We start from the raw sequence: 15,667 nt of genomic DNA on the forward strand, positions 1-15,667 counted from the left end.
CCTTCCTCTAGACCCTATAAATAAGTGGTGAGGCCTCCATTCATTCCTCATACCTCCCCTCACTTCCCTCTCTCTCTAGAACTTCTCTCTAGCCCCGAAACCCCCCGAAACACCCCGAAAAGCCTAGGGAACCTCCCTAGCGCGAGACGGAAGCCCCGGAGTGCCCGACGGATCCGAGAAGAAGACCCTTTAGGCTCGGGAACGCTGCTCCAGCGGCCCCCGGTTTTGAGAAAAACCCGTTGTAAGTAAGCTACGCCTACGTTATTTTTAATATAGCTTTTATTTAATTATAGTAACATTATTAGGAACTTATAATAAACTAGGTGTGAGACCCATGTATTACATGGGTTTATTTAAAAAAAATAAATATAAAATTTTAACAATTTGAAAATTTTGAATTTATAAGAAAAATGAAAAAAATTAAATTATTAAAATTAATGAGACTTTAATGTATTGAATACATTACATATATAAACTCTTTCTAATAAATACTTTACATATATATTACCTTACATATTAAATGTGGAATTTTAATTTAATAAAATAAAAAATACAATAAAATGACAAGTGGAAAATAGAAAATTTAAAAATTCTAGAAAATGACATGTGTCTAAATGAAGGAGAAGAGGACATGTGGCAAAAAACCTTCATTTATTATAGTAGATACTTGGGCTATTATTAGGGGTTATATAAGTATTGTTTAAAGCTTATATAATAGTAATAATAGCTAGATTATTAATTAGTCGCAGTTATCGTTGTACTAAACCCTAGTGGTATTGGTACTAGGTTTTATCGAAAGAAAATTGTTTTGAGAGTATCGAAGCACCGTCCGAGTGCTGAGTCACCACCTTTCAGGCGAGTGCATAGTTACTTTCAAATTACACATAGATATGAAGTACTTTATATAAATTACGTGCTATGTGTGCATATTATCTGAATACTTGCTATCTATGCTGAATGAACGTTTTATACATGTTTTTCAATGATTTAAATTGTATATGTATTTTATATCTACAAAATGTGTTGGGTAAAACATGGGTAGATGTAATAGTTGCTGTGTGACAAAATAAAATAAAGAGAGGCCTCGTTATAGATGTTATTGATGACCCAGTCATCTAGCGGAGTATAGATGACGACCACGGACTATTCTAGACAGTCCAGTGGAACACTAGCAGGCTCGCAACCTGTAGGTGTTTATTTGAACTGTGTGCTCACCAGGTGTACTCCATCCCCCACATGGTTGCCTTAAGGACATTTATTGCTGAGGAATCCCCTTAGCAGTAGTGTCCATCCCGATGATAGTCCTTAGACTAGGTCCCTTGTGTTAGCTGTTTTAGGGACGTAAAGTGAGGATAACGGGAACGGGTAATTGGGTTTGTTTGGTTTGATAAAGCTAATGAACTTATTTATTGTGGGTTGAAAACCCTATGTGCTCACCAGGCTCCCAAGCCTGACCCACTCAGTTTCTTGTATTACAGGTACTGGTGCATGAGCATAAATGTGATGTCTTGGGATGAGAGATTAAGGGATTTTAGGCCTGTAAATACAGAATAATGTAGTAAGGCCTATGATGTATTGTTTATGCTTATGATCTGTATCAAACATGACATCCCGAGTCTTTTTAATTAAATACATTTCTATGGAAATGCTTTTGATAAATCTTTATCATATTTTGTTTTGGGACAAATTCCGCAACACTTTTATTTAAAATGTTACTCTGATTTTTAAACAAAGCATAAACAAAATCGGTCTTTTCTGGTCGTGAAAATGGGGATGTCACAAGACCCCTCCTAAGGTCCGAAAGGACGACTTATTGGGTCAAGAACATGTCATGCTCAAGAATCACCATATTTAGGACAAAACTTTAAGGAAGAAATGTCTAGATCTATAAGATGGAGTGATCAAGTTGTGAACTTTATACCTCTTGGAGGTTGCTAACAAGAAGATAATCTCAAATCCAAGATGCTTCCAAGCTCCAAGCTCTTCTCACCACCTTCTTTTTCTTCAAGAACACCACCAAAACACTCTAATGGGCTCAAAATGCACTCTTCTCACCTAGGGTTTGCTTGGGGTCGTTTTTCATAGAGGGAGACTGATGACGTAATGAGAAATGAGGCTATAATGGTGATTATATATGAACCAAACCCTAAAAATTAGGGTTTGCACTTTCTTCATGTATGCCCAACGTACTAGGGCGTGCCTTAGTATAGTACGCCGAGCGTACGCAACGGCGTACGAATCCTGGTCAAAATTACTATATTGCTACTATGGGCCAATCTAGCAACCTTCCTCAAACCCAAGGGTCAAAATGCAATATTATTCAAACATAGGGTTAAAATTGAAATTACCTTGACATCGGGATGTTACAGTATGTTAGATAAAATCTAAAATATACATATTAATCTTGAAATTCTTGATTTTTTTTTCTCTTTTTAAGTCAATTTCGATCATTGATTGAGTTTGACCGAGGTTGACTGAATTCCGAGTTGGCTTAACTCGACTCAATAAGAGGCCGAGTCCGAGTACTCACTAGAGTTGGCCAAGTTTTATAACACTGATTGTATATAGTCACAATGATATTGTTTCTTTTTTTTTTTTCTACTTAAAGATGTATTCTTTCTGATTCTTGTTGTTTCCATCAACCAGATTTATAGTTACTACTTAATAAATTAAAGGTGATTATACAATCGATGTTTTAATCAATTTCAAGTTATAATACATGCCGCACAAACAAGACATTACTAGTTCATTTTATTAGGATCTCTCGATCACGATTTTACAAAGTTTAAAAATCATATATAACATCTCAATCTTAACAACCTTCGGATAGAACCTCTCAAACGTCAAACCCCAATTTAACAATTTTACACATAATTAAAATATATTTTTTTAATATAAAATGCCACATCACCAGTCGCATTTTGCAACCTGGGAAGTGACACGGAAACCAACTAACTCATCAGGCCAAATTAAAAAATGAGATAATGCAATGTCATTTACAAAAAAGAGATTAGCATCGCTTTTTCATGAAGGCTAATATCCTCAATGGCTTTCATATAATATTCTCAGTTATTTTATCAGACAAATTGCATATAAGTTAAACTTGTTTTATCTTAGCTCATAATTACAACTTTCGTTATATTAAATCTCATTACAAGTGTGTCATTTGTATTGAAGCAAAAAGTTTTCTTTTTATAATTAGAAAAAGATAACTCATTGTATTTTAATCTTCCAATAAGTACATTGCTATTATGAGTAAAACATAAATATGTTGCTATTAATAGATAATGGTATATATAAGTTAACATACTTACTTTACCATTTAAATAAATATTAAAAAAAATTGTTAAAACCTTTTGACTTTCACAAATGCTCCTTGCTTCATTCCAGATTCAATCATCGCATCAAGAACTGCAACATCTCGTGCACCTTCAACATACGAGTAGCGACCCTCACCTTTAATCTTACCACCCTTCTACACCACCATATCCAAACAAAACTTTATTTCATTTTACAAATTTGTTTTTTTTTTTTTTTTTTTTTTGAATTATTTAATAAATAAAATACCTCAAGGGTGTCTATTGAGATGTCACTTAGAAAAGATTTAAGCTCTTCAGTCACCCCACTAAATGGATAAAAATTGCTCTTTGTTTCCCCATTTCCACCAAACAATGTAGTCTGTCGAATAAGTGTAAAAATTATACTTTTGGAATATAAATTTAATTTATTTAAAATCGTGAAGTTGTATTAAAATGATTTTACATAAGATTTAATTACAAAATTACCACATAACCATGTCGCCCATTATTATTTCCTCGTTCAACTTGCACAGTTCCATTTAAGCCAACAACCCGCCACACAATCTATACAAAATATATATTCAAATACAATTTTTTATTTTATCAATTAATAGATTTAATTTAATTTAACCAAATTAATTAGCATATAAAAATTTGTAACCTTTGGTGATTTTGAGGATACCAACATTACAAAAACTCCCGAACATCCGTTTTCCAGTTGACTAGAGAAGAAAAAAAAATGTTTTTTTAGAATACAAAAAATTTCAAGAAAAATTGGAAATGGTAAGAAATTATATAAGAAAATTATATTTACAATAAAGAGGAAATGGTATCTGGTGGAGGGAGAGTCATATCCACATGAGATGTCATAGCTGACACCGAAGCTACCTCACATCCAACAAGCTGTTTAAGTAGACATGAATATTGTTTTTTTTTTTTTAATTATAAAATGCAGAAATTCAATAAAAATAAAAGGAAATAAAATAATAATAAAAATTATTTAATTACCATTCTTAACCCTGCAATGTAATGTACACCCATATCCAGAATGAACCCTCCCTGCCACATATGTAGAGATAGAGAGAGTAAACAAACTGTTGAAACTTGATCATGAGTAAATGACCATTTTACCCTTGTTGATGCTTACAGTAAAATTGCGTCTCCATGAGCTTGTGAAATAAGGATTTGAACTGTTCATTGACCCTTCGATGATTACTTGGACACTCATCATATCTCCAATTTCAGACATCAACTTTTTGCTCTGTGAATTTTAAATTTTAATCATAATAAATTAGTCTTGAATAATATAGATGCAAACAAAATGAAGAATATGAGAAGTACCTCTACAAATGCAGGCTCAAATCGGTAATTTTCTGCAACAGCCCATATTTTTTGAGCAGATGGATTGGTGTAAAGAGAATTATAGCATGATAATGCAGTTTCCACCTCACTAATGGCTGCAATGGAAATCATGAAGCTCTTGAAGACTAATTACACAACAATAAGAGTCCAAATTTTGGAAATAGGATCTCACTTACAAGCAGCAGCAGGTTTCTCTTCAGAGCCAGAAGTCAAGAGAAGAGAAGAATCATGTAAGGAAGCAAAAGAATGAGAGATGTCAGTTTCAAATTATTAAACTGATGTTCTTTAACGGATTACCTTGAAGAACATGCTTTCCTGCTTTCAGAAGCTTTAGCGACATGTCCACCTGTATTATATGGGGAAGAATTTCAGCAATCTCAAATTCGCAAAGTTTGATTTCACTAAATACACATCTGTTTTTTCCATTCGATTGATGTGAATATCTTATCTGTTCTGTATTCTCCAAAAACATACACAGATCATACAAAATTGAACCTGAATTTGGCCAGCAAGAGCAACAACAACGCCAACAATGTTTGAATCTCGAATAATTTCATCGAGACCATGGTCTCCCCATTTACACTCTACATTAGGAAATACCTTCCGAGCAATGTCAGCAGCTTCCATTGACGATTTCTACACAGTTTTTTAGATCATCATTATCGTTTATCAAACTAATCCACAACACAATCAGCTGTTACGCTTTATTCCATTGAAATAAGCTAGTAAGAATTACCTCGGAGCGGCTCCATATAGCTTTGAGAACGACGAGGTCCGAGATCTCAGCGAGCCTGGGTAGGTATTGAGATTTGACGAAGATTCCGGCACCTATAATGGCGATCTGAGGAGGCTCCTGAGCCATTATTGACTACGATTTCTACTGATACTGACTTCAAATTCAGATACTGAAGAATAATTTTGATTCTTGATTCGTGTAGGAATTAGGATGGAGATTTGAGAAGAAGATCGGCTGGTTAGTAGTTAAAATCCGGTTGGATTTTCAATAAATTGAGCCCAACATTCATCTTTCCAAGTGGGCCTAGACCTCAAAAAAGGTTCAATTACGTACACATGAAAATGGAGTTTGTTGCATTCATCAATTACTATTATTATTATTATTATATATCAAAAGTAAAGTACTTAGGAACACTATTTTTTTATTTTTGAAGTTTTGACATAGGAGTTATATATTTTGGCAGCTTAGCCCCTCTGATTGAGAACAGTAACAAAATACAATGCTATTGGATGCATTTACCACCAAAACTTGGTAAATGCTACAAACAACATAGTTCTAACAAAGTGAGAGGAAGAAGATGAAAAATGAATAAGAGGAAATAGCTAACCTGTTGCTAAATCTGTGATCTCTGATATTTGATATGGAGGTGAAACGGGAAGAAGAATGAAGAATGGAGAATGGTTAATTTAGTTCACATAGAGGTATAAATGAATGACAAATAAAATCCATGATTTTTTTTTGATATTGGAGAGAGAAATAATCGATAATTTTGGAATGTTAAAAAGGTTTAATTGAATTAAAATAACTATCTCTAAATTATGTGCATTATAATGGTTTCTAATTGAATTTGAAAATTGTCTAGATGAACTTTAACATGGATATGATATGATATGGAAAATAGTAAGAGATATAATGACAGGTAAATATGCATAACTTTTAAAAAAAATTAGAAATATTATTTTTCCTGATTTAGTGGGAATAATGACTGTTTCTAATATTAACTTGCAGAAAATCAAGAATAAGAATTATCTAATAGGACTGAACAGTCGGGTTTAACGGATATGACGTTTAGGACACCCACAATGCATTGAACTCCACATAGCTCAATGGATTGACACATCATTTTTCTACATTCCATACAACTCAATCAATTTTTTCCTACAATGCATTGAACTCTACAAAGTTTAATAGAAAGTTACAAAAGTTAATTTATTGTATGTATTTAAGATTAAAAAAACTTTCATTTTTCCTATTGAAGAGTTCAATGTTCATCGAACTCTAAATCCATTGAATGCCAATGTAACATCTTACTATGATAGAATTTCATCGATTGAATGACAACTAGACTTGCTACCTCATTCAACCCTCCCATTAAACTCACAATTATGGATGCTCTTATATTATTAGCATAAAGGCATAATCAGAATTTCAGTTTGATAATGTAGGTAGGAGAAAAAGTTAGGGGAGGAGGGCTGAGGAGTTTGCCAGGTGACATTAGATGTACCCTCTCTCTCTCTCTCTCTCTCTCTATATATATATATATATATATATATATATATATATATATATATATATATATATATGTAGAGAGAGAGAGAGAGAGATAAATTGGGTAGTATTTTATTTTGAGAAATTAAATATCTTCCTACTTTTTGTTTATATTTTTCTTCCTATATATTTAAGATGATGACAAGTATACAAATTTAACATCCCAATCAAATTTAAATTAAATTAAATGACACTTGTCACCATCTAAAATAGGTAAAAAGATAATATATACAAAAAGTAGGAGGATATTTAATTTCTCTTTTATTTTTGTCATTTTTTAATTGTTGTAATAAAATGAAAATGACAACAAAATAAAATGGGTAACCCCGTCAATTTAGTTATTTTCAAACAAAATTGGATCAAAATCAAAATAAAATTCTTATTTTGGACTAAAGGTGCTAGCCTAAAACATTTTGGACCTAAGTAACAATTTTCAACTAACACAACCACTATTTTTTGCAATTTTGATTTTAATTTAAGAAGCCATATGTTGTTGTCGATTGCAAACCAAAGTTATTAAGATCAGGATCATATGTAGGATTGTTTTCGGGTTTGCAAGATCAGAATCGTAAGATCGAGATCGGGATAAACATTTTGGACCTAAGTAACAATTTTCAACTAACACAACCACTATTTTTTGCAATTTTGATTTTAATTTAAGAAGCCATATGTTGTTGTCGATTGCAAACCAAAGTTATTAAGATCAGGATCATATGTAGGATCGTTTTCGGGTTTGCAAGATCAGAATCGTAAGATCGAGATCGGGATAAACATTTTGGACCTAAGTAACAATTTTCAACTAACACAACCACTATTTTTTGCAATTTTGATTTTAATTTAAGAAGCCATATGTTGTTGTCGATTGCAAACCAAAGTTATTAAGATCAGGATCATATGTAGGATCGTTTTTGGGTTTGCAAGATCAGAATCGTAAGATCGAGATCGGGATATTATGAACTCATTGAAATGTCAATCACTTTACAATTTACTGTTCCTAATAAGAACCGTCGATAAGAGTAAGAAGCATTATCAATCAGCTTACGGTTCAGAAGATAGGTATTGAATAAAGTTATTCTTGATTAAAATATGGGTAAGAAAACTGATTAAAATATGGGTAAGAAAACTGGGCCAATCAGTAAACGAGTAAGAAAATGAAAATTCGAGTTAAAAATTATCAATTTTCATAAAGTGGTAGGATCAGATTGAATCTCGATCCTGATCCTACAATCCGATGTGCGATCTTACATAAAAAGCAATCCTATTATGATCCGATGCGATTTTCATAGATATGATCTTAAGATCTTACGATCCTACGAACAGGATCGAGATCTTGACAAACTTGTTGCAAACATCATTTTTAATTTGTTGATTTTTTTTATATTCTTTTAAACTTAGGGATTTTTTTTAATGCAAAGGCAAATGCCCTTAAGTCATTTTCCTACCTTTCACTTTTCCAGAAAACTCCAATTTGTGAATGACTTTCTTCACATCATTTTAGAGGGTGCATGGCTATGGATACAAAGGAAGTGGAATTAAGACAATGAATCAAAGTTGTATGACACCACCATGCCTCAAATACTATCTTTTAAGGTAAGAAAAATGACTTAAAAAACCAATGAAATTTTCAATAACTTAAAAGACCAGTAAAGTTTTCAACTCGTTAAAAATATCCCAATTATCTTTCTATCGTTCAAGAATTACCAATAAAATTGTCGTTTTGTTTAAAAAACCAAATTAAGTTACCGGTTTGTTCGGTTGTAATTAAGAGGAACCGGTAGCTGTGGGTTAAAACCTTTTGTTAACCGGGAAATGGAAGTCAAGCAAAATAAAAGATGACTTGGCTTTGTTTTGTTGACTACGTGGAATTAAAAACACCCACCCTCACTAAATTACCTGGCGATCTAGGGTTTTTACTCACAGGAGGTAAAATCGATTTCTACACAAAGGGAAATCGACGAGTGCAGCAAGCATGTCAACAGATGGTGACTCCCTCACCATTGATGTCTACCACCAAGCTGTATTTTGTTCTAATACCTTCGTTTACTTCCATCCTGAGAAAGTATCTGTTACAAATCTAGACGTATGTAACATGAATTTCAAGGTCTTGAAGACCTATCTCAAAAAATTGATCAATAATAGATGTTGGGATGTGTATTACTATCGTAAAAATCGATCCCTCGAGGATGGGTTGAGGGAGCTCAGAGATGAAGAAGCTGTTGATAAGTTAAGAAAACATCTTATTCACGATCCATTTTGCCCCTGTTGTTCAAACTATGTAAAAGTAGACCATTTTGCCCCTGCTATTAAACCTGTTCTTAAAACTGTGTAAAATTGGACCATTTTCCCCTGCAATTATTTTATCAGTGGGGACATCTGTTTTGGTTAATGGTTAACTAGTCGCATAAACATCCGTTGTGTTGTTCATTAAACTGTAAAAGGAAGTTGTGTGGCCTTTGCTTTCTACTAGAAAACCTTAAAAAAAACAAGCTGTGAGACTTCAAAATACGCGAGGGGAACCCACAACCACAAGGGTAAGAATCCTCAAAAACCTTATTTTTCTTCCAAATATTGAATCTTGAGCTTGAAGCCATCACAGACCAAAAGAACCAAAAGAAGAAGAAGAAGATGAACCAATAGAAGAAACGCAGGAGAAGAACAAATGGCCTTCCTATCAAGCATGCTTCCTATTCATTTTAGCCCTAATCCTATTTTAAATAAAGGTGCCATGTCATCCACGTCCATGTCATCAATTGTTTTGCCAACTCGTCAACTTTTAATCGAACTCCTACTTCACCCACAAGAACCGGTTACCACTCGGTGTTATTTGAACAAAAGACAATCTTTGTTGGTGTTTCTTGTACGATGCCGTACTTGGTTGTTATTTCTTGAACGATCAAAACATAATTGGGGTATTTTGAATGATTTGTAAACTTCATTGGTCTTTTAAGTCATTATCCCTTTAAGGTAACATTACGAAAGGATTATGTTGGTTAATTCTATATATATATATATATATATATATATATATATATATATATATATATATATATATATATATATATATATATATATATATATATATATATATATATATATATATATATATATATATATATATATATATCCAGCCAGGAAGCAAAATCTAGCATTTTGACCTAAATTGGCTAAACTTGGGGAAATCTCCAGATTGATGAGAAATTTATACATGATTAAAATTACTAACAGTTTATGCTATAATTCGGAAGGTGATATTAATCAATAATCAAAAAGGTGTATCTTATGTACGTACAATGGGCAGTTCAAATGACGTTGGTTCATCTACGTTAGTTCCAGGTGCGATGAAGTTACAAATATAATCATTGTAGTATAGAGTATATATTATTGTATGATGATTGTATCATCTCTTAAGTAACACTCTACAAATAATCTATATTTAGAATTGTTCTAGAAACATAGTCCATCAAATTTACAGCAATAACTACATTTTCATCTTATGCTTACATGCTACAAAAGTATGAAATTTTCATGATGTCTTATTTCACACAAGGCGAGAAATGGCCACCCATGGTGTTGGTGGCAATTTTACTGATATTGGGGACTTAAAAACCCCTTTCAAATTACATTACCATACATCTAGCCCTAAATAAGAACAATAATAAAAGGTCTGTTCAAGATAATTAAGATACATGCTAGAAAATAAGTCAAAGAAAAATTAGAGGAGAAACTGTGTATGTCTAACTAACCCTTTGCAAATTTACAATGAACACCACCACCTTCACATAAACCCAATCGCTGAATCCATCATAAAAGTGAAAAAAAACATGTCCTTCTTGACGATTGAGAAGTAAAGCCCCACATGCTATCCAAAATCCAGTGACAAAACCAGTGGCCCCACCAATATAAAACCATCCCCAAACTTCATCTATGTCTTCCCCATCACCCTCACTTTTACCATTGACTGATGTTGCTTCTGATTCTTCATCTCCTGGACATTTTTTGGAAAGGGGGGGTCCACAGAGTCGTCTGTTGCCATTGTATCTTGAAGGTTCAAAGGACTGGAGTTGGGTGCTAGTTGGGATTCTCCCTGACAAGTTGTTAAATGACACGTCTAGGTCATTCAATAAACACATTTCAGACATGCTTGATGGCATCTCTCCTGACAAGTTGTTTCTAGATAAATCCAAAGTTTCAAGTTGTTTCATCTGGCCAATTGTCAGTGGAATCTCTCCAAGCAGAGAGTTCTTCGATAAGTTTAGTGAAATCAATTCATAAAGATTGGTAATCGCATATGGGATTTGACCTGTTAAATTGTTGCTCGACAGGTCAATGCTCCTCAACAATCCCAGATTTCTGAAGAATTCACGTTCATCTCCTTGCCACTCGATCATTGCTTGGTCAACATATTCATTTAGAACAACATGATCGCTTGTCAACATGAAATGCACATTTTCATAAGTTTTTCCTCCTTGAATCATGCTTCTAAGATTACTCAAACAGGAGGGGATGGTTCCATTGAGATGGTTCTTTGACATGTCTAGAATTTGAAGATTTGGTAATTGACATAACTGCAATGGAATTGTTCCAAAGAAGCTGTTTGATCTTAGGATAAGAACATACAACCTTGATAACTTTTCCCCAATCCAGACAGGCACATTACCAGAAAACTTGTTGGCCCCCAAATTCATTAAGTTTAAACTCGTGCAATTCTTCAAGGATAATGGCAATTCTCCAGAAAAGTTGTTCTTGTATAAATCCAGCACCTCAAGTTCTCTCAAATATCCAATTGAGGGAGGAAGCCTTCCAGATAGATTGTTGTCTTCTAGTTTAAGAACTACTAGTCGTTTAAAATGCCACAAACAGTTTGGAAGTGGTCCACTTAGGAAGTTACCAGAGAGGTCAAGAAATTCTAAAAACCCACCGACAATTTGGCATATAAATGAGATTCCTCCAGAGAATTTATTTCTGGAAAGATCTAACGATGCTACAGTGGAAGAAACATTTGACATTGGACCATAAAAGTTATTGGAACTCAGATCTATTACTGAATTGCTGTCAAAATGTGATGATAAATCTGGTGCTTTCCCGCTGATGTTGTTGGAAGAGAGATTCAGATATGTTAATTGAGAAGGCCACATGGACCAAATATCCATGGGAATGGTGTCTGAAATTCTATTATTGGAAATATCAAGATAGGTAAGATTTGTGAGTGTTTGGATATCATCCGATAGTGGCCCTGTAAATTGGTTTTGAGAAGCATGCAAGTATTGTAATGAAAGCGATGTGCATCCAGACAAGTTGCTCAGAAAAACAGAAAATTCAACAGCCATAGAATTGTTATTCAGATTTAAAAAGGTCAAACTACAGATGTTACCAAAATATTTGGGTATCCCATCTAACATGTTGTTAGAGAGATAAAGGTACTGGAGCTTATTGCTGGTTAATGGGAACAACCAATGATACATGGATGAGGTGAGATTGTTGTTTCTGAGATTTAGGAAATATAAAGATGAAGAAGAGTTGAGAAATGAAGAAGAATATGGATACATGACCTGTGACAGCTCACATCCATCTAAACTTAAATGTGATAGGTTCCGGAGACTTGAAATCACATCTACCCAATAATTTTGTTTGGCAAGGGAAATCCCATCCATTCTCAGATCCTCCAGATGAGAGAGATGAGACAACCACTGTATGTTTTCGACTCTACATCTTCCAACGTTTCCAAGGGAAATCCCTTGCAAGTTGGTGAGGTTTCCAAACTCTTGAGGAATGGTTCCATAAAGAGAGTTATATGAAAGGTCAAGGTGCCTTAATTCGGTCAAGGAACCAATTGATCCGGGAATGATTCCATTAAAATCATTATCGCTAAGATCAAGGTACCTTAACTGAGTCAAGGAACCAATGAAGGTGGGAATGGTTCCATTAAAATAATTGAAGGAAAGATCAAGGTACCTTAACTGAGTCAAGGAACCAATGAAGGTGGGAATGGTTCCATTAAAATAATTGGCGGAAAGATCAAGATGATTCAAGTAGCTTAAGTTAACCAATGAATGGCTAATCTCACCTTCAAGGAGACATAAGCGAATATTAAGCCCTGTGACATGACCTGTTTTGTTGTTGTTACACATGACTCCTTTCCACCGGCAACAATCATTTTCTTCAGCTCTCCACGTATAGAGACAACCGATGGGATCTTGCAGGCTAGCTTTAAAATGAAGGAGAGCGTGCCTCTCCTTATCCAAACACTTTTTCATAACACCATTACCATCTCCTCCTCCTCCTCTTCCCACTGCAACCAATTGGTTGGTGGCAGTTGTAGTCACAAGGATTAGCACAACAAGTAAGAAAAGTATATGAACACACTGATTCATATTGTGAATACAAATCTTGCTGATTTTTGGATTGTATTAATGCTTATATATATATGAACTACCCAATGATGGTTTATATAGCTTCGACTATAAAGATGAAGGATTCAACTGAATGGCCACGAATTGGTGGTCCATCTGTGTAGAGCATAGAATACTTCACTTCCTTGGAAATTGATCCAACCTATAAAGACATAATGATGAAAATTTGAAATAAAGTGTCCCAAATTATACGTTCAAAGACTTATATGAGTCTTGGCAATTTGTATTTATTATATATGTTTGTCCATTTGTGAGATTTTTTTGGTCCTCAAGTCGTGTGATATAAATCTAAAAAAAAAAACAAAGTAATGGAATCAGATACAGTAACCATGTGATAAGATATTAATTGAGTCTAAGAATTTAATCACAATGAAATGGACTTTTCTTTCTTAGATTAATTAAACTGTCAACTTGTTTGCTTCTTTTAGGGGGTGTTTGGATTAGCTTTTTAGCTTATTGCTTATGGCTTATTTGTGGTGGGAATAAGCAATAAGCAATAAGCATGGAGATGAATGTTTATTAAAATTAGTTTATTTAGCTTAATAAACTGGATTTTATCTAAACACTTAAATTAGCTTATTGTGGGAATAAGCAATAAGCACCTTTTTTTTTTCCTATCCAAACACCCCCTTACTTTGTTGTTAAAAATAAATATTTTGATTAAAAGCGTCACACTTCAGAATTCTTTTTACCCGTAACAGTAAAGGTTTATTATTTTTTATTTATTTATTTTTCCATTAAGTGCTGACTGAACACCAAAACTATTTAAAGAACCCACATGGAGCAATTTGCTTCCAACAAGGGCAAAGTACTCATTAAAAAAAGGTAACATTCTCATAGTTAGATTTAACCGTTCAAGAACCAAATGTGTAATAAAATGAAACCACAATGATTGCCATCTACCGAAATGCAAACTAGGACTAAAGTTAAGAATTTTTGTAAAATATACGGACTATTTCTATAATTTACTTATCAAGTAATCTCTATACTAATAAAAGAGTAGCTCTTTTGCCATGTGTCATCATATTAGACATTTTAATTAATTTGTTGCCATTTGTCAATCTATTACTTTTCCATTTTAAATTTATTAGACCTCCTCATTAATGTGATTCTATTTTAAATTTTAAATTTTAAATTTTAAATTTTAAATTATTGTTTTCATTAATTCACAAATAAAAAATATCTAATATATATTAAAAATTAATTTTATATATTTATTTGAATCAATGATTATAATTTCACATAACTAAAAAAAATATCTCTTAAATTAATAATTTATTTAAAATAACTTATTAATAATTTTGAGTTTTTACTATAAAAATTTGATTAATTTTATAACTGTGGTTCTCACGGGTTATAAACTAGTGTATGTATAAAATGATGTTGTCTCCAAAGTGCTAAATGAACCATAAATGTTTTTTCTTTAACATAATGAAAGTCGAATAAGTGTCCATATTATGCTGTTATCTAAAATTGATATTAAATAAAAAAAAATTATTGTTTTTTTGATAACTATTGTAAAATGAAACTACGATTCACTATTATACGACTAAATAAATGTTGGTCAAAAACAACCATAAATATATGGTCTTTGAAGGAGTTGTAATGTGAAATAATGAGCATACTTTGTCAAGGATGTTGTAGAAGAACCTTCGTATCTCTGTTTTAGCAAAGGAAACTCTAAGGAAATATCATCTTCTCATAACTTTTATCTAACCATTTCCACATACAACAAAATCCGAATGTAAGCAACTTGTTTATATTCACAAACATTGAAATAAATAACCTCAATTTAACAACAATTTATGCATCTCATACTACCCTTCAAGATTAAACAACTTATATTTATACCCGGTTAACACACTTCATTATTTCATATCCTAGACAAATTATGATAACTAGAAAGTAGAAAGTATCAATAGAACATAAACCCACCATTCAACGACATAAACATATCTAGTGTATGATATCAATTAAAGAACTATTAACGGAAACATAAACCCACCAACAGAAAAAAAAAATCAGAATCAAACTAAAAAAAATCAAAAGAAACAACATTCAACAGAAAATAATAGATATCAAGGTAACAGAGGTTCAAGAGAACACAAAACATTTCATTTTCTAAAATAAGTTTCTATTTTACAAAATTAGTATGTTTTACGCCTTAAGGTTTACATTTCATTTCATTTTCTAAATACATACACATTTTTTCAAATATTTTTTACCTTCATAAATTTAACCTTTATATATATATATATATATATATATATATATATATATATATATATATATATATATATATATATATATAT

The 15,667-nt window shown here is 32.6% G+C and overlaps 2 protein-coding genes across 3 annotated transcripts; both read right to left on the reverse strand.

The window, feature by feature from the left end:
* Window positions 1–3,165: 3,165 nt before the first annotated feature.
* Window positions 3,166–5,691, reverse strand: LOC111890223 (uncharacterized protein YMR315W). 2 transcript variants are annotated; one of them, XM_023886380.3, is made up of 12 exons: window positions 5,398–5,691; window positions 5,157–5,297; window positions 4,959–5,007; window positions 4,838–4,855; window positions 4,641–4,756; window positions 4,447–4,560; window positions 4,308–4,358; window positions 4,114–4,202; window positions 3,961–4,021; window positions 3,786–3,863; window positions 3,568–3,678; window positions 3,166–3,472 (listed from the first exon to the last, which is right to left on the reverse strand). In XM_023886380.3, exons 1-12 carry the CDS (start codon window positions 5,521–5,523, stop codon window positions 3,347–3,349), a joined length of 1,080 nt encoding a protein of 359 aa, XP_023742148.1. In that variant the 5' UTR covers window positions 5,524–5,691; the 3' UTR covers window positions 3,166–3,346. The 2 variants fall into 2 exon arrangements, with proteins under 2 accessions (XP_023742148.1, XP_023742147.1); XM_023886379.3 differs by having other exon boundaries at window positions 3,166–3,475; window positions 5,398–5,685.
* Window positions 5,692–10,679: 4,988 nt separating this feature from the next.
* On the reverse strand, window positions 10,680–13,316 carry LOC111890196 (receptor-like protein EIX2). The gene has a single exon (XM_023886349.1). It carries the CDS (start codon window positions 13,314–13,316, stop codon window positions 10,680–10,682), a length of 2,637 nt encoding a protein of 878 aa, XP_023742117.1.
* Window positions 13,317–15,667: the final 2,351 nt, after the last annotated feature.

The sequence above is a fragment of the Lactuca sativa genome, chromosome 6 (genome assembly GCF_002870075.4).
Source record: "Lactuca sativa cultivar Salinas chromosome 6, Lsat_Salinas_v11, whole genome shotgun sequence".
Classification (NCBI taxonomy): Eukaryota; Viridiplantae; Streptophyta; class Magnoliopsida; order Asterales; family Asteraceae; genus Lactuca; species Lactuca sativa.

Excerpts from the sequence above, each read along its gene's own strand:
- LOC111890223 (XM_023886379.3), bottom strand. The coding sequence starts at position 5,523 with ATGGCTCAGGAGCCTCCTCAGATCGCCATTATAGGTGCCGGAATCTTC. Across the intron at positions 5,008-5,156 it reads CTCTTGCTGGCCAAATTCAG|GTGGACATGTCGCTAAAGCT; the intron begins GTTCAATTTTGT and ends CATATAATACAG. Across the intron at positions 3,476-3,567 it reads TCTCAATAGACACCCTTGAG|AAGGGTGGTAAGATTAAAGG; the intron begins GTATTTTATTTA and ends ATGGTGGTGTAG.
- LOC111890196 (XM_023886349.1), bottom strand. The coding sequence starts at position 13,316 with ATGAATCAGTGTGTTCATATACTTTTCTTACTTGTTGTGCTAATCCTT.